The 18,119-nt window shown below is 38.6% G+C and overlaps 2 protein-coding genes across 15 annotated transcripts in view; one reads left to right on the plus strand and one right to left on the minus strand.

The window, feature by feature from the left end:
• ICA1L (islet cell autoantigen 1 like) overlaps positions 1-18,119 on the plus strand; it is a 59,048-nt gene that overhangs the window by 40,363 nt on the left and 566 nt on the right. For 5 of the 13 annotated variants that reach the window (XM_072961447.1, XM_072961446.1, XM_072961437.1 and 2 more), the window contains 5 exons: positions 2,268-2,522; positions 5,082-5,171; positions 7,601-7,861; positions 9,096-9,220; positions 9,730-9,851. In XM_072961447.1, coding sequence (XP_072817548.1) covers positions 2,268-2,522; positions 5,082-5,171; positions 7,601-7,716 — 461 coding nt within the window. In that variant the 3' untranslated portion in view covers positions 7,717-7,861; positions 9,096-9,220; positions 9,730-9,851. Of the gene's footprint in view, positions 1-2,267; positions 2,523-5,081; positions 5,172-7,600; positions 7,862-9,095; positions 9,221-9,729; positions 9,852-10,410; positions 10,540-11,736; positions 12,296-13,437; positions 13,457-17,573; positions 17,651-18,119 lie in introns of those variants that run through there. The other 8 variants (XM_072961440.1, XM_072961441.1, XM_072961439.1 and 5 more) reach the window with 8 other exon arrangements.
• FAM117B (family with sequence similarity 117 member B) overlaps positions 14,151-18,119 on the minus strand; it is a 59,075-nt gene continuing 55,106 nt past the window's right edge. The window contains exon 8 of one of the 2 annotated variants that reach the window (XM_072961436.1): positions 14,151-17,718. In XM_072961436.1, the coding sequence (XP_072817537.1) occupies positions 17,652-17,718 (67 nt within the window). In that variant the 3' untranslated portion in view covers positions 14,151-17,651. Of the gene's footprint in view, positions 18,098-18,119 lie in introns of both variants that reach the window. The other variant, XM_072961435.1, reaches the window with a different exon arrangement.

Below are 18,119 nucleotides of genomic sequence, written 5' to 3' on the forward strand. Positions count from 1 at the left end.
AGTCAGTTACAACGTGTCAATTTCTGGTATATAGCACAATGTCTCACTCCCCTTAATCATACTTTTCTTCATTCTTTGAATTTATTTATAAGGGCTACTTTGAAGGCTTTGTCTACTACATTTCGTATTTGGTCATTCTCATGGGCAGTTTCTGTTGCCTTCCTTCTCCTTGTCATATGGATCATACTTTTCTGTTTTTTTTGCATGCCCTCTTATTTTTTGTTGGAGACTGGATATTTTAGATAATATATTTTAGTAACTTGAGCTATTAGTCCTCGCTTTCTGGGGCTTGTTATTATTATCTGCTTTCTTTTTTTTTAAGTGTCAGGTTGGATTGTTTCAGTAGAGTCTATTCTCCACCCTACCTGACCCCCGACAACAGTGGAACTCTTCATGGATGGCAGGCTTACATATACCCAGTCACCTGGGATGACAGTGAAGTTTAGTAAGGCCTCTCTGAGTCTCTTTCCATGACCACATCCAGCTGTTTAATCCCTCTAATTTCCAGCTGATTGCTCTACTGTTTTCAAGAAAGCCCTGGACCATAAATTGTTCTAGAGCCAAAACCAATCAAATTTGGACTCCTTTGAAAGGATAGTTCCAAAAGTCAGTGTTTAAGATTTGTTCTTACCTCCAGCAGGCTCTTCCCTCCTGGCCTTTTCCCTGATTCTTCCAGGCAAGCCAGTTGGCCTGTAGTTTAGTTCACATGTCCAATGAACCTATTAGTCTTTTCCCACTTACATTTCACCTCAATCTGCACTGTTTCTGAGAGCATCCTTAGACTGAATTTCTCCGTACTGTATTGCAAATGAAGTCAGTTCCCTTGGAGAAAAAAATAGGAGCTATCTCTTTGATAATTTGCTCTCCTTTGAGGCAAAATCCCTGAGTCAGGGCTTGATCTGGGGTTGTGAAAAAGACCGAATTTCTCTCTGATTGATATCCTTGCTCTAGTAGCTAAGTGCTAAGAGAGGAGAGTTTTCTTGGCTTGGCTCTTCCAGCATGAAACTACCACTTTATGAGCAGGGTCAAGTGATCAGGGCCCCATATTTTCAACATGCCACTCCCAAATCCCATGACTGGAGTCTTGATGTTGGGGTGGGAAACAGGCACTTCCTCAGGACTTAGCCTTAGCAACAGGTAACTGGGGACAGGATGTGAAGCGCTGACATCTGACCCTCCTGGGAAGATAGCTCTTGACTGAGAGTTGGTGGGAGAGGGAGCCCTGAGTTCTTGGCGGCACTGGGCTAGAGCGCATTTTCATCTTGCTGAATTAGGAAGGGGGTGGAAGGGAGTGGCTCTTAGTTCAAATACCAGTCTCTCATTCTTTCTGAATTTTATTAGATTTTCTTGAGTAAATGTTTTTTCATTTGATGTGTGTCCTTGGAACAATTTCCAGAGATTTTAAATGGTTGTTTTTAAAATACTTTTCACCAGTTACTTAAAAACTGATCTGTGGGTCCATAGATGTCACCACTCTATCATGCTAAAGCCCCTGTCTTTCATTTTTACTGATAAAGGTGTTTAGGGTCATGATTTTTCTTGTTAATTGTTATTTAAATATCCCACAGATAATGATATGAAAGGTCTACTTTATAATTATTTTTCAGAAATTCTATTCCCCTTTCAACCAAGAGTTGTTTAATAGAAGGTATTAAAAATTTACAGGTGAAAGAGCCTTTTAGTTTTTTGGTTTTATTTAAGAAATTATTTTATTTTATTACATTATAATCAGAGCATGTTCTTTGTAGTATATCTATTTTAAGAAACCAATTTTTTTGTGTGTGGCCTTAGTTATAATTAATTTCTGTGAATTTTCAGTGTGTGCTTGAGAAGAAGGTATGTTTTCCATTAAGGTTTGTATATATTTAAAAATAACTGCCATGTTGATACTGCTGTTTACATTTTTATATCTTTACTTTTGTCCTCCTGGCCTATTTTTCACTGAGGGTGCCATATTAAATTCTCCTGTTACTGTTTTTTTCTGTTTTCCTTGCACCTCCTGTGATTTCTCTTACACAGGTGGTTGCTTAGTTGTTTCACAAATAAGTCATCATAGCTGAATATTTTCATAGCGAATATAGTCATTTTGATCTGTAGCCTACCTATTTAGAAGTTATTTTCACATAAACTTCTAATTAGTTTAATTGTTCATTAAAAATTATGTTGAGAAAGTAGGAGAGCAATAAAAGAAACTCAACTTGCCCTTCATCCTACTCTCATTTCCTCAAAAAGAAAAAAGCCATTCTGTTTTTATGTTCACTCAACAGTTGCAGAAGATTTACCACTAGATTCATTGGAAGATGATTTTGAGAAGGAATTCTCATTTCTGAACAGCCTCCTAAGTCCTGGTTCTTCGAGAGCTATGGAATTTTCCCAGGAATGCCAGGCTGCCTTTGGGAGCCCCCAGGCCAGTCTCACATCCCAGGAGCCTTCGGTGGGGTCTGAGCCTCCTGCCCACTCTTCACAGTTCCTACCTTCGCAGCTCCTTGACCTTGGCCTTCGTGCTGCGGGAGCTTTCAACAGTAAGTGTCTGTTCAACACCCCTGAATTGCTTTATCTTTGTGAAGCAAAGATGGGAGCTTGACTTCACTTCAGTGATACTAGATAAAATCTGCAGTCACACCAATCTTCTAAAAAAGGACAAATACCGTCACTACTGGAGTCTGTCAGTGAGAGTGAAACAAGGGCTGCTTTCCTGCCACCTCCACTAACCCCACGCTTTCTTTATTGACTGTAGCTGTCTTCTCGACATAGGAAATTAGTGTCTTGTTTAAAACTCTTGACCTGCTAAGTCACCCCTGCCTACGGAGGTGACACTGTTTCTTCACCTAGCAAAACCCGTGTTCTCGCCCTGTGGGCTCGCAGTTGACAAGAGAACAAGGAGCTGCTCTGGAGCTGGTTCCACAGCAGCCTTCTGGGCAAGGCGGAGGCGGCGGGAGTGGAGGACGGTGGTGGAAGCTGGGGCGGGTGTTTTCCCGAGGGGAGGGTCCCTGCTTTGTTTATGTGTAAGGGCTCTCTCTACTCACCTGCTGTTCCACTGTCCTGTGTCCAGCCCAACACCTCAGGAATCATTTTGCTCCCCACTTCCATGTTGGTTCCTAAGTCCTGTCAATTCTGTTCCTAAAACATGTCTCAAGCTTCCCATTCTTCCTGTCTGCCATTTGGTTTCCTGGGTTACTGTGGGTCCACCCAACAGGTCTCCCACACCCCAGTTCGTCCTCCATGCTTCCTCCAGAGTTCTCTCTCCAAGAAGCAGATTCGGGTATCAGCACTCTGCTTACATTTTTCAAAAATGAAGCACAGTGGGCTCGTCTCCACCCACCTCTGCCTTGTCTGTGACTGCACTGCACCAGGTCCCCTTGAGGCGTCGTTGCTCGTGTCCCTCCTTGGCTTCTGTGTTCAGTAATGCAGTGTGGACTTGAGCCTCTTAGGTTCCCCTCTGATGTTTCCTCCACGACTCCAACCTTGAGGACGTCCTCAGTCCTGCCAGGTGAACGGCTGTCTCCCTCCTCTGGCCTCCTGCAGTGCTTTCTCTGTTTTCATGGCTGTGATCATAGTTTATCTTGCCTTGTATTCCTGTCTTTCATCTCTAGTAGGTTTTAACCCCTGAGGAAAAGCCTCATAGCACCTCACAGTGTCTTAACACATGGTATTTTCTATTAAAATACTTGTGTTCATACTTTCATCTGCAGGACCATCACGCTTTAGCCAGTCTGCAAGCACTCAAGGACGTGATGTGTGGGTTGATGTATCTCCGTGCTTTCTATCACAGCAGCATAAAGTTAGCTCAGTAAATACAAAAAGTATCAGTTAAATAATAACTCACTAAGAATTGGTTAAATAGCCTAAAATTAAGAATGGATAGTGTTATTTGAGAACAAGGCACTCTATCTAGGATAATTCAGACGGTCGGCTGCAGTAAAATTTTAGATAGCAGTTATTCTCGCATGCATATCAACGACCCAACAGTTATGAAGATTTACAGACTGATTCACTCTCTACTAGTGAACTCCTGCTCTCTCTCCCTCACTTGCCACATCACTAGCAGCCGTGGACTCTTTTCTGGCCATACAGCATTGACAATATTTTTTCACCACTCAGAACGTCGGTCCTGCCCTTTGTGCTGGCTGACGAGATATCCCCTTGTAATTGCTGGGGCAGTGGGTCCTTGTGTTTGAGTGTCTTGCTCAGACTCATCAGGCAGTTTAAACTGTTAGAAGGGGACCGAAATCTAGTCTCCTGCCTCCCAGTACAGGAATCTTCCTACTTCACTAGGTCTCTCCTTTATGTCTACTTCTTTTTCTCCTGTCTGTGATGTAGACCAGGAAGCTGAGCTGCCCTGAGAGTTAAAGGATCTATGTTCTAGGAGCTGCAAGTAAGGACTTGGGCATCAGATGCTCTCTTCTATGCAAGGAAGACAGTAGGCAGGATAATCTAATTTCCTTTCTACTGCTGTGTTTTAATTACAGCATAAATAACTTTTCACGTTACAGCAAACGTTGCCCTGTGTTACCAAAAGGGTGTTCGTAATCATACTGTTTAAGGGCTACCTCATATTTTGGCACATTTATCCACCATAATCTACTCAATTGCTTCCTCATTGTTTCTCCTTTGTCATGTTGTAGATAATGCTGCAAGAAGCATAATCATACATGTACTTTTTCCTTCAGTTAAATTATTTCCTCAAGATAAATTTCTAGGAATGGGGTTACCCAGTCAAAGGGTATAAACTATTTATAGTTCTCAAGATTCTAATTATCAGGTCCATTTCCTTTCTTCCTGACTCCTTAGAACTTCTCTTTTATACTTTATCCCATTTGCAGGTTTTTAAAAAAAACTTGTATATTTATTTTAGAACCACTTTGCAAAATGTAAGAAATTCTAGCTGGAACTGAACTTAGATGGTGTGAATAAAATTCATAACTGCAGATAAATTTCAAGTATCTTACATGTCTTATACTGTAGATTCTCTGGGACAAAAATTGGAGGACTTTTATTAGGTATTTTTGCCTTTTTTTGTTTTTCTGATGCTACTTCCTATTTCATTAACAATGGATAATTTATCATTTCTCTCTCCCCAGGCTGGGCCTCCCAAGGAGGATTAGAACTTCCTCTTTCACACACTGATAACCAGCCAGTGCCTTCTGAGAGTCCAAAGAAATTAACAAAATGTAAGTTATTTACTTATATTATCTGCCATCATATTATCAGTTGAATTCAGGTACATTTAGAAAAGAATCATTTTATAGTCTTTGCCTCATATTGTCCAGGAAAGTATTTTGTTAATAGTGAATTAAAATGAAGGCTGTGTCAGAAAAAAAAAGAAGAAGGCTGTATCTGGCGATATCCCTCACAATGGAAAGAACTGAATAGAAATTGTGAACTTGTCATACCAAATTCTGTACTTTAGTCTTCTATTTTGTGCTTAGGTTTGTTGATAATGGATAATACCATTAGGGATGGAAGATGCTGTTTGTTTACAGGAAGCCTGTCGACAACAGGTTCAGGCACTTAGTGTAGGCCTGGTCATGGTAATTGCTAACATATACTGAGAACTTACTATATTTTGTCTGCAGAGCTGGTCCATGTGGTAATTACCATGTAGTTATACACAGAAGATGGACACATTCTCTACCTTGCAGGATTTTAGATAGCATTAGTCACTGATGCTGGTTTAACTTTTTACTTGGAAAGAATCTCAGACGTACAGAAATATTTCATAAATGAAAATAGCGCAGAGAACACCTGCATATCCTTTACCCAGATTCACCTGTTGGTATTTTTCTTCAGTTGGTTTATGCAGGCCTGTGTGTGTGTGTGGTGTGTGTGATGTGTGTGTGATTTTTTTTCTTTACCACTTGGGGTGAGTTACATACATCATGACCCCCTACCCCTAAATGCTGCAGTCTGTGTTTCCTAAGAACAGGTATATTCTCTTGCACAACCACAGTATGGCTGTAAACTTCAGGAAATTTAATATTACCGTAATACTGTTCTATAATCTACCATTTGTTTGTATTCCATGTTTGTGATTTATAGCACTGTCCCCCTCTGGGACAGTGAGTCAGTCTGGGGTCATGTATTCAGTTGCCATGTTTAGCCTCTTTTAACCTGAAACATTTCCACATCTTTTGATTTTTGGATATGGGCATTTTAACAGAATATAGTGTTGTCTGGGTAGGGGTGTGGTGTGGTGAGTGGTCACTGGAAGGGTGTCACAAGAGGAGCTTCTAAGGAGTAGTGTGTTATTTCTTGATGTTGGTATTGTTTATGGTTGCTTTTACTTAATGAAAATTAACAAGTTACTTGGGCTGTTTTTCTCTGTACCTGTATTACAGTTAGTATGATTTATTCATCTTGTTTGTTGTCCTATAAGAGCAGTCTCTGTAGGCAAGAAAAGTGAGCACAAGGAGAATCCCCATGAAAATAATGTAAGACCTTCATTTCCCACTATGACAGATGAATATAAAACCATCCCACATTTGCAAAATGCCATACACTTTGCATGTGCTCATAGAACCCCTCCACAGCTACACCGGGAGCACAGGTATTACTAGAATGACCACATTTTCCTGGTTGACACCTATTCTTCAAGTACAATTATCAATAGCCCCCACCCCATTCCCTCTCATGTATCCTGGTTTAATGATAAATTACATGATCATTACTTGACCGATGAGGAAACAAGACCCCCTCAGGTTAAATTACTTGCCCGTTGTGACGTAATAGGTAGTACACCCAGGACTCAAAGCCAGAACTTGTGTGGGTATCACTGACACCACCTTGGAATTCCCAGAAACAGAACTGGACACACAGTGCAGCTTCTCTCTGCGTCCTAACCTTATCCCCAGTCCAAACTCCAGCCCTCCAGTGTGTGGAAAGTGGTAACCATGATTGTAAAAGAGGGTTGCCTCAGACTTCTAAGAGTAGGACTGCCTTGCTTCCCCTGCCTGCTGTGTCTCTGGTCTCACATGTAGGTCTTTAGATTGTCCGCTGGGTCTCGGCACTGCTTTCTGGCCCCCTGGCCTTCGAGAGCCCAGCCTTCTGAGGTGATCTACTGCCTGTGCCACTGTGCCATCTCTGAGCCCCAGCCTTCAGCATAAACGTTATCCTCGACTGTCTGCCACAGCTCGCAGACTGTCTATGTATGTGACTTTTCAGTCTCCACATGGAGAGAGAGTTGGTCAATAGGAAGCTTTATCTGAGACAAAATTCACTCCGTAATACATATATCAAAATGTGTAAAGTACACATAGGAAAGACAAAGGAAACAAGTGTAAACCAGAATGACAACTGTTGCGTGTGTTAATATCAATAGTAGATTAGGGGAATTCTTTCCCTTACATCTAATATTTTGTTACTTTTATAATAAATACAGATTTTAAGCACCAAGACAAGTGTAATGTTCCTACTTTGTAGGAACAAAAGTTACTTTTGCATTAGCTTTTCAAAATTATCCTCAAGAGATATAACTGATGTTTATTCCTATCAGTTGTCTTACATTTGATTAAAAGAAGCACCTATTTTAAAATCATAAAAGTGGTACAATAATGTGATTTCAAGAATCTGAGACTCTTTTTTTTCTTCCCCTTTTTACTAGCTCCCAACAGTGGTAATCAAGACATGTCTGCCTGGTTCAGTCTGTTTGCAGACTTAGATCCACTTTCCAACCCAGATGCTATTGGACACTCAGATGATGAGCTTCTGAATGCTTGACTTAGGTTACGATGTCACTACAATGGCCTTGAGACATCAATTTTGCAACATACTATCTTTGGGGAAAGGAGTTTATATTGTCATCCATATACAAAAGTATTATGTTTGAGTATTTAGCACTTGACAACCAACTTTAAGACAGATGGTAAGGACCACATTTTAATAATTATCTCTTAAAATCTTGGCTTTGCAGGTGTTGATAGTATGTGGAAAATATTAGAAACTATTGAGTCTGAAATAGATACTAAAACTTATTTCAAAATAACAATTTCATCAGTAGGAGTTGGGTTTGTTTGTTTGGAAAGCCTTTTTTATGTAAGTTGCCTTGCTAGTTATGAGAATTCTATAGGAGGATAAAGGACAGTATGTAAACTGGGTTGTGATTTGGGGTTGGTTTTTAAATAAAACAGTGGCAGGGGGAATTTTCTGTCATGGAAAACAGCACTAGAACCAGACTAGTTTTGTCTTTAGTTAGAAAGATAGAGTAAGATTTGAAAACTCAATTTGCTTTAGTGAAATTACAGAGAAACTTGGTGCTTTTTCTTCACCTGGAGACTGATATGTAATATTACTTAGCTTTTTTTTCTTCATACAAAATCCTGGGTACCACCCCCCATTTCATTATTGAATTTTCTTGGGGAAGTAGCAGGTTGATTCATTTGCTAAGTCTGTCCTCAAAAACAGAAAAATTTCTCTTCCCATCTCATAAACTACAAGAATGTCCAATAATATTCAAGACATTGTGCAGGTGTCTCCAAGCCTGGTTCTTCACACATTCCTACCATAATGTACCATATTCATATTCTTCCTGGAAAGAAAATAAGGGGAGGACACGCCCTGAGCAACTGGCAGTGGTGTTCCTGAAATTACCCACAAGCGTCTGTCTGAGTGAGGGGAGATTTCCAAACAACTTGCCCTCATACAGATTTGCACTTAACCCATACTGCTTGATGTGATTTAAACCAGAATACTTTCTGGCAGTTACAGAAAGCTCTGTACCATCGTAAGGGAGTGTCTTATTTTCCCACTTTTCTGTGGGGGACATCATCTGAGACTTTGATTACTAAGGACAAACCTACCCTTAGAAGGTTTAGAGTGTAAGTACTGGAGAGAAGGCAATTTAATGAAAACAGCCACTGTACACACAGTCACTCAGTTTCCTATTCTTTTTTTCCTGCCCACCCTTTAGTTTTGAGGCAGTTCTCCTGGTGCCTTGTCTTTGTCATCCAGTCCATTGCATCTGCATAAGAAAACGTTTAACTAAGATGTTCACAGTAGTTTCCATTGTACTCCTAGTTCCAAACAGGCTTACATATTATTTACAAGAGAATCATGGGTAATGTCTGAGTCACTGTATATAGAAAAACATTTTTTTTTAGCAACAGACCAGAGCAGATAAAATGAAGTCTGCTTCCCGTCCACAGCAATCTGGCCCAACTACGACCTGAATCGCCCACAGCTCTTCAGAAGAGCAAGGAGTGTGTAGGCATGGACTCAGGAAAAGGTTATGTAAATCTTTCCTTAAAATAGTTTCACATGTTCATTCCTAGTTCTTATCTGGTGATTCCTTAAGAAGCATTTTTTAACTCGTCCTTTTTATTCACTGAAATTCCCTAGAATGCAGTACTGTCATTGTTCTGCCATGATTATGGTTACGAATCAGTCTAAATTCTATCCCATGATCACTCTGCTCTCAACTCTGAATACCTCAGAAAAGTCACTTTATGCCTTTAGTTTATGCCATTTTTCTTTCATTAATTTTCACTAATCCATTAGTTCAAAAATATTTGGACAGCTTCCTCACACACATACAAGGCAGCTCTTGCTCTCGTATAAACAGACACATTCAGTGCAGAAGGAGAATCACTAGCCTCTCGAAGCCAGAAGCCCCAATCCCATGAATGTGAAGGGGATCCTGCCCTCAATTTCCCAAGAGCAAAGGTTATCAAAAAATAGATGCTTACAAGGATTTTTATTATTTCTTAGTTTCTCTAACATTTTCTCTTTCAACAGAGTATGTAGCTGCCCGTTCAACCCCAAAGCAACATTACCTGCCTTAGCAAGTCGTTATAACTTAAGCAAGTCTCACAACTCCATTTTTGAAGTGCACATTTAAAACCGTTACTAAAATGAAGGTAACTATATTTTCTCAAGATTAGTTATATGAAGCTCAATCATTAATTTAAGGCCAGAAACAGAAAGCTGGCTATATCACACCTAAATCGCTAAAACAGGAAACCAAGCACATATTCAGTAGGGAGTAAAGGGGAGGACAGGATAAACACAGAACAGAGGGGTGGGAGGGGTGGTCAGTTGCTGTTTGGTTAAATCTAGACCAACCATTCAATAAGTAAATTAATTAACCTTAACCAAGTGTGGGCTGAGAACAACTCTTTCCAAATAAATGGATGCTTTTTATATTAAATGGGGGAAAATACCTATCTTATACTTTTAAACACTAAATAAGTATGCATTTAAACTTAGAAAAGCCCCAGAAGAACTAAAATTTGCCTAATCTTCTTCAACCACTTTATAAGAAAGGCAGGAATACCAGGGCAGATTAAGATCAGATTGGTGTAACTTGGTATTTTTTGAAATCTTTCATTAATTGTAAATGACATGGTTAGAAAAAAACTGTATTTTAACAAAACAGGTTTCAGTATTTGCACAATGAAACAAGTGTTTGTATTTCAGTGGATATTTCAGATAACTCTCTTCATAGACCATCTGGAAATGGAGAGGTCTTACAGCATAAGAACAAAGGAAGTTGAATGTGCCATTTTTCTGAGCCTCTTTTAATAAAGATTACAAGATGGCATAAAACGAAGTATTTCCTAAAGTGTTCAATACAAATCCAATTATTGTCTCCCTATTCAAAAACATGGGTTTTACCTCAGGACCACAGTAATAAGAAGGTAGTTTGAATACATACAGATACTACAGAATGAAAGTAAAACAGGGCAATTAATATCATTGTGAGACTGACTCTAATTTACTGAATTACTTAGAGTCTGTCTAGTTTACAGGACGGACTCGTAAGATATGGGATACAACAGAATGTGTGTTCTGTGTGTGAATACTCAAAGTAACAGAATATAAACTATTAAAGAGCAAAAATTTGAGCCTAGAAGCAATAACCAGTGAAATATAAGCCATAGTATTTAACCTGATTTGTTGAAGGGAGGAATGAAAAGCAAGCCAGGATTGATCCAGTAATTTCCATTTTCCATAGTGTTGGCAGGGCCCTGCCATTTCCTTACCCTGAGCAGTAAAGCAGACCCAGAATCTTGGGATACAGACATTAAGCTAGGAAAGAAATACTAAGTTAGCAGTATCAAAAGTAATGAATTTAAAACATACAATAGTAAGATGTTTAAATATGGCAAAGGAAACGTACGGAACCGGATGGGAAGAAAAATGTTTGTCAGGATGGGTCACATCCATAAGCCCAACATAAAATATCTCCTTGCATCTTTTATGTGCCAGTGAAAAAGATGATGAAAAGAAGACAATGAAAAGAGTTCAGTAAGAACTGTCCTTGGCATCTAAAGTCAAGACATGGTTCTTCCTTCACTCAGTGGTATAAATAAACCATTCAATGATTAAAGAGTAAATACAAAATGGAGGTGAGGGTCTGGGTGGTGTTAACAAGGTTTTGAAGTGCATGTTTTTAAAGAAAAAAAGTTGTTTTCTTTTTCCCATTTCAAAGTAATACTCTCTCATTTTCAAGTCTGGAAAACACTAAAAAGTACAAGACAAAGAAATCATCCACAGCCCTACCATCTAGGAATAACTACTGTTAATATTATATATGAACTAAATTGTGGTCTGGATGATTTACTGTCTGTCTGAAATGGGCATACCAAGTAGTTGAGATTAAAAAGTTACTTTTGTAAATCTTTTCCTCAAAAAGAAGTCAGGCAAAAATCCAACAAAAAGGTGATTAGAGTCACTACTTCCTGCCTCTCTAAAAGATGTGCTCCTCAAATTAAAGAAAATAATTCTTTTGAATTTCTGCAGCTATAGCAACGTTAAAACCTAGAGAGCTTGAGGATTTGTGTAATTAGCTTCCTTGGCCGGGAACTGGTGTCAACCAGCTTACTTTCTCTTCACCCTCTGAACCAAGCTGCCAGCACTGGAAGCAAGCAAGACCACCAAGAAAAAACAAGGCAGTGACCCGATGACATATAACTGCAATGATGCCGAACACATAGATTTTACTAATGTCACTGTTACAGGAGAAATAGCAGTAAGGCTTTGTGGTTAAGTTTGAGTTCTAGAGTTAGACATGGTTCAAAGCCAAATTTTGACATTATCAGACCTATGACCAAAGATAAGTTAGTCTAATTCTGATTTTGACATTTGTAAGATAGTAAAACTAGCAATACCTGGCTTCATAGAGTTATTATAAGCACCAAGCCTGGCACTTGGTAAGTTATCAGTGTTACCTGTCTTTATTATGATTTCAGATCAACATCCTTGACTGTATTATAGTTTACAAGGTAAAATGAATTTTATGGGACCGTATTCCATACCAACAACTTTTGGCTTTGCTAAGAAATAAACTTACCTAACAAAATATAAAGGAGATAAGTGTTTGCTTCCAGCTTTGTAAGTTATTTTCATATTCACTAGACACTTGACTGATAGCACCACTGTCAGCATTTCCTTCATCACATAAGAAATCTGAGATTCAAAGAGGTGACTTCTTTGCCTAAGATCCCATGACCATTAAGCGGCAAAGCCAGAACTAGTACCCAAGCAAGTGGCCCTAAATCTTGTGCTTTTCCTGCATCTCCTCTGAATCATCCCAGAGTTCTCAAAGGTAACTGCTTAAGACATGGAATTGAGATGGTCCCACTCCTGGTTTTTAACCATCACAGCTCCATGACAGTCTTCTCTTAAACATAATGATTTAGCATGACTGAAGTCGATGCTATCAAATCAAATCAGAGTATATGGAGATAAACTCTCAGTTTGAGGAAGATGCACACCACTGAAAAGACAAGTATTTTTTTAATAAAACCAGCAATTTGGAGATACTTATGAGAGGGAGGTAGAGACAATGTCTTTAAAGATTCTAGTCTCTGTGTTAAGATACCAGACCAACCCCAAACACATACACAAAAGTTGTATCTACAACAGTATTTTTCAAATCATTCTGATTACAACCCACAGTAAGAAATACACTTTACAACCTTGTATATGTCTGTCTAGCAAAAGCTTTACATACAAATACTATTCTCCTTAAATACTGCTCTCCTTACGTCTGAATATATTTGTTTTCTATTCTACTCTACTAAAAAAAAAATGCTGGCTGGACCCATTTAATTCAAGACCCAAATAGTTTGAAAAACTCTGAATCAAAGAGATACAAAAGGCTGTTTGTATTATCATACCATGTTCTAGTAGAGGTTTAAAATAAAGATATTTAAAAAGCAAAACTAATCTTAGCCAGGAAAAAGAAAATTGATATGCACCGGCAGGAAACTCCTAAGATACTCTTAAGCATTTCACACCTCGACCACTTGAAAGCGATTAAAAAGAAAAAAAAAAAAGCACTTGAAGGGGAAGGACCACAGTAGACCTAAAAACCTTTGGGGGGTTGGGAGGGGTGGGTATTTAGTACTAATGAATCAAAGCAAAACACCTCAAATAAATGGGAGAATAAGGGAACACCCGACTTGAGATCTAAATTTTCTCCTCTCAACCTCTTTAAAGGTTGAAAGAAAAGACTGAGAAAAAAATGGAAGAAAATATTATGCCAGTTTGATAAATCCTCTTTGCGTTTGATGCTATGTTAAATTATAAGGTAAATATGTAAACATTAGTTATCCCCAAATTCAGGTTAACGTTTTCCCCAAAAAATAATTTTTAGAATTTTTTACAAAGTAATTTGGGGATCACTTTTCAGTGCAAATAGCTGTGGTGATGCTTCTGTTTCACTTAAAAGGTGACCCTGCTTTCTAAACGATCATACTGCACTCGGTCATCATACAGACGACAGCCCTCAGCCTAAACGGCTGTCCTGCATTTGTAAACCACTGTCCCAAAGGAATATGGCTGGTTCAGCCAGAATGAATTACCAAAACAAAAGGAAAAATTCCTCTAAGTGTACTTCAGAATGAAATTAAGTGATGGCCCCCAGCTAAATCTCTTAACAAACTGTGAAGTACTGAATTACTTATAAATGCGTACATCTGTCAGTGTGCTTGCTTATATTTTAATGTTTACTTAGCACTTACCACAAAGATCAAGTTAAGGAGGGAGCAAGGAAGTAACAACTGACAATATTACATACCCTGCTACTTAAAACAAGTTCATTTTTCTATCTGTGAAAAAAGAATATACTAAGGTTATTTCCAGCTAGAAGTGTCTGAAAAGAAATAAATTTGAGTTTGAGGCAGTATTCATAGAAGTGTGCAGAAAAAGACTCTGAAGAAGAACAGACTTTATTTTTAACATAAAAGTTCTATTTTCTTGTGAGGCAGCAACAAGTGTTCAGATACAGGGAATACATGAGTACACAGTAACAATACTTATCACCATTGGAAATGCTGTTCTGAGGGAGAATTTTGTTAGAAAAACAAAACTTTTTAAAATTGCATTTTAAAAAATTTACACAGCTTCAACAGAGATGAAAAATAAAGAATTTTTAAAAACATAAATTATATTCTTCAACAGGATTGTATAAACAAAATATTGTTCAGGGCTGCTCTGCTTATCATTAATTTAGGCAGAGTAAAACATAAACCTTAAAGTGCAAAGTTAAGTATTTTAGCTTTTTTAATGCAAATTCAGCACATCCACTGGTCTGGTCTTGAGATATCAAAATTCCAAGCATTAAGGAATGAATCTTAATTTTATAATAGTAAATTCAGTAGTGGCAATTTTTCTTTTATTTCCTTTAACAAAAGAAAATCTTGACAACCCAGTCCTAATCTTGAACATACCAGAAGGCTATATACATTTTGCTATTTTCCAGTAAAAGCCAACCAACCAACCAAAAAACAAAAAAAAGCCTTTCTTGCCAGTTATTCCACATTTAGCAACAGCACCTTCTAAAAGGCTCATTTGGCTTGTCACAAGTGTAAGAAATATTTTAAACAAAAAGAAGGATCTAGTTAAAAAATAATTTTGGCATCTATGCTCCCCCTACTAACCAAAGCAAAACAAGTATTTTAAAAACATAACTGCTCACAAAAGCCATGACAATAAAGACTTAGTCATGATCAGAAGCAGTAAATTTATGTTTTTATCATCACAAGGAAGAAATTGTTAAAGGGTAAAAATAACTTAGGACTGACAAAGTGAATAACCAGAAAATAGCTCCTTTTGCTGAAATATACAAGCTACCTATTTCTTTTACTGCACTGGAAGTAAATTTACTTTGATTTTTTAAAAATTTAAATTATATTCCCATTGAAGCTATTCTAATGTATTTACCTTCTGTACAGTTTTCTACAGAATAACAAGATAATTATGGAATGTAATTTTAGAAAACAGTATTATGCATTCTACTGAGAGTAGACCTATTTAAAAAAAAAAGTCAACCACGTGTGAAGGGTTAAATAAAAGCTGAGTGGATTATGGTCAATATTTTTTCAAGACTGCATAAAGCTCATACGCCTAAAAGTTAGCCCTTTGGCACTGGCAGTTAAGAGTTGTTTATACCTTGTACATTTTTCCCCCCTCTCAAATTTCAGGCTCTTTTTCTCCCAAAGACAAGGAATGTTTGGTTGCCATACAATTCATTTACCTGCGAATTCACATTCTCCATACAACCAAACATTAGAAGTTCCACTAAGAAACTATATAAATAATGAGTCAAACTTGTTCTCCCATCCTGATTTTAAATCACTTTAAGGATATATGAAACACTACAGAAAGATGTGCTAGACAAATGTGCGCAACAGAGTAAGAGGAAAAGCTTTACAAACTGGCATTCTAGTTATGAACACCCCTGTGACGTTGTAGGGGTGGAGAGAGAAGCAACTAACTGTAAGGCAAGAAAAAGAACACAGATTTAACAGAATTCAAATAATCCAAAAACTGACGAGCTTTTCTGAAACCTTGTTTGTAACCTCCTTCTCTGACCACTGATACCAACTCACCTGATTTCAGTTTTACCTTTTCTTCTGTACCTCTGACAGCAGTTCTCAATGGTGAAATGGTAAAGTCAAAGGCAAAGAATCAAAATTCTCAAAAAACAAAAACAAACAAACAAAAAACAACCAGCCAGAACATTTAGATCCTGAATAAATGAGCTTTTCCTGATTTAGCAGCCACAATGTACTAATTCCAGGTCAATTAGTTTTGGACGGAAAAGTTACCGAAAATTCATCAGTCCTGCCAACTGAAACCTGACAGACTTATTCAGATGTTTAAGTTTATCTAATTTGCCTAAATAAATCTCCATTTTCAACTTAACAGGGCATATTTTTAATTCCTTAGGTGTTTTAAAGATACATAAGTGTAAGAAGTCCTTTCAGAAGATTTATTGCTACCATTAGGTTTTCTTTGATGGGATATAGCTGGACAAACTGACCATACTAACCTTCAAACTGTATCCCTTTTACAAGTATTTAAATCTTTTTCCTCCCTATAATATGTATAGGAACATTACATTATTGCATCATAAGGTAGTTTACAAAGATCTTAGAAGGATGCTTTTTATCAACACTGTTTGCTGGAACTCATTTTTAAAACGAGCTGCTCCTTAATTTCACCACCACATACCCAGACGTGAAACACTGCTGTCATGTGATATCGGCAGTGACTGTATTAGGATGAGCCTAAATCCAAAACTGTATGGACTCTTCAAAGGTTCTTGTTGTTTATGCTCCAAAGCTCTCCTTGCCTGTTTCCCTCACCGTGTGGAACGTAGGAGGGAGAACTAGCAAAATCTGTAGGCACCACATCTCAGTGCCAATCACCGCAAAGAAAATGTCAGCCGCAAGATTCTGTGACTACGGATCGCTACTCAATGGGTTACACTCCTGGCAAACTAACCCTGACCAAATCCACAAGACAACAACATCACAAAAGCAAAGGAGGAAGTCCATGCACAGCCATTTTAGGATCTCTTGGGACTATGATACAGTGACGATTAAAGGTAGAACGACACCTGTGGTAAAGAAGGGAGCTCACGTGATAAATACTGCTCAGAAAACCCTAGGGGCTCCTTACTCCTCGCTAGCAGTCAGCATTGGGTAGTTTGTTTCCTTTTGGCTCACTGACTTTTAAACCAAGTTCCAATAATGGGTGAGAACATATTAAAGCACTTGTCTCCAGATTATAATTTTTCTGACCACATGGTGAAAGGTGTACAGAGTAGTGAAGAAAACAGCAGTTTTACAAATATTTCACCCAAAGCACAAACTTCTGACATCAAAAAACATAAATCACATGATGTACTAATATTGCTTTTTAATTTTTTTTTAATATATATACTTGTTGAATGCATTTACCTATCAAATCTTGTTTGGGAGAAGAACACAGTCATGAGATTAAGACTGCTGGGAAAATGTCAACAATCCCTTTGGTCCCAAAGCTGAAAACAGCTGAGAAAAGCACACATCTAGAAAGGGAAACAAGAAACAGAGGCCACCAAAGAATCTTTTGAACATCCTGTTTGCTACGTTTCAGAAAATGTAACATTGGTACTATAAAATAGTCATTTTCATATAAAAGATGGTTCTTGCAGCATCATTCACTTCTCCCTTCAGGAATCATGTTTGCAAGGATCAGTTTTTTTTTTGTTTTCTCAAGTAATTTGAAAACAAAAAACAGTGTGATATTGGCCCTCCAAAACGAAAGAATGAGACCTTTTTTCTTGTTTCAACCGGTGCTTTAAGAAAAAGCAGGCTAAGCACGGAGGGACGGCCTTCACGGGTGAGCAGAGCCATCAGAGGGGCTGCTTTCTTCCAGAAGCCTCAGGGTGACGCATCACGGGCAGCGCTGGAGCACGTCACGGCCAAGTGGGAGCGCACGATGCCATCACTGTCAAGGGATGGAGGAGGTTCTTGGTTACCCAGAACAATGGCCACGCAGCACCAGGACCTATCCTTCAGCTTCCTCGATGGGTTCTGGTGGTGGGAGGAGAGAGGTCGGTGGCAGGACTGTACTGGTTCCTCGAGAGATTCGGTCTTGCTCTGTGTTTGTAGGCAGGGAGGCCACAGCGATGGGCTGCAGGAGAGTAGTGGTCATGCCAGTGGTGACTGTCAGACTGTGGCCAGAGCCCTTGAGGGTAAGATCTGGTGTGGGAAGGAGTGGCTTAAGGATGCTGACGAGGCAGAAAGCAGAGCCGCTTTTAGGAATGAAATTCACCTTGTTTTTGTCAGGACAGTAAAAGGCTGGGATTTCATGAAGTTGTTTTGGCCTAGACATAGAATAGACAACCC

Source organism: Vicugna pacos, chromosome 5 (genome assembly GCF_048564905.1).
Source record: "Vicugna pacos chromosome 5, VicPac4, whole genome shotgun sequence".
NCBI classification, from domain to species: Eukaryota; Metazoa; Chordata; class Mammalia; order Artiodactyla; family Camelidae; genus Vicugna; species Vicugna pacos.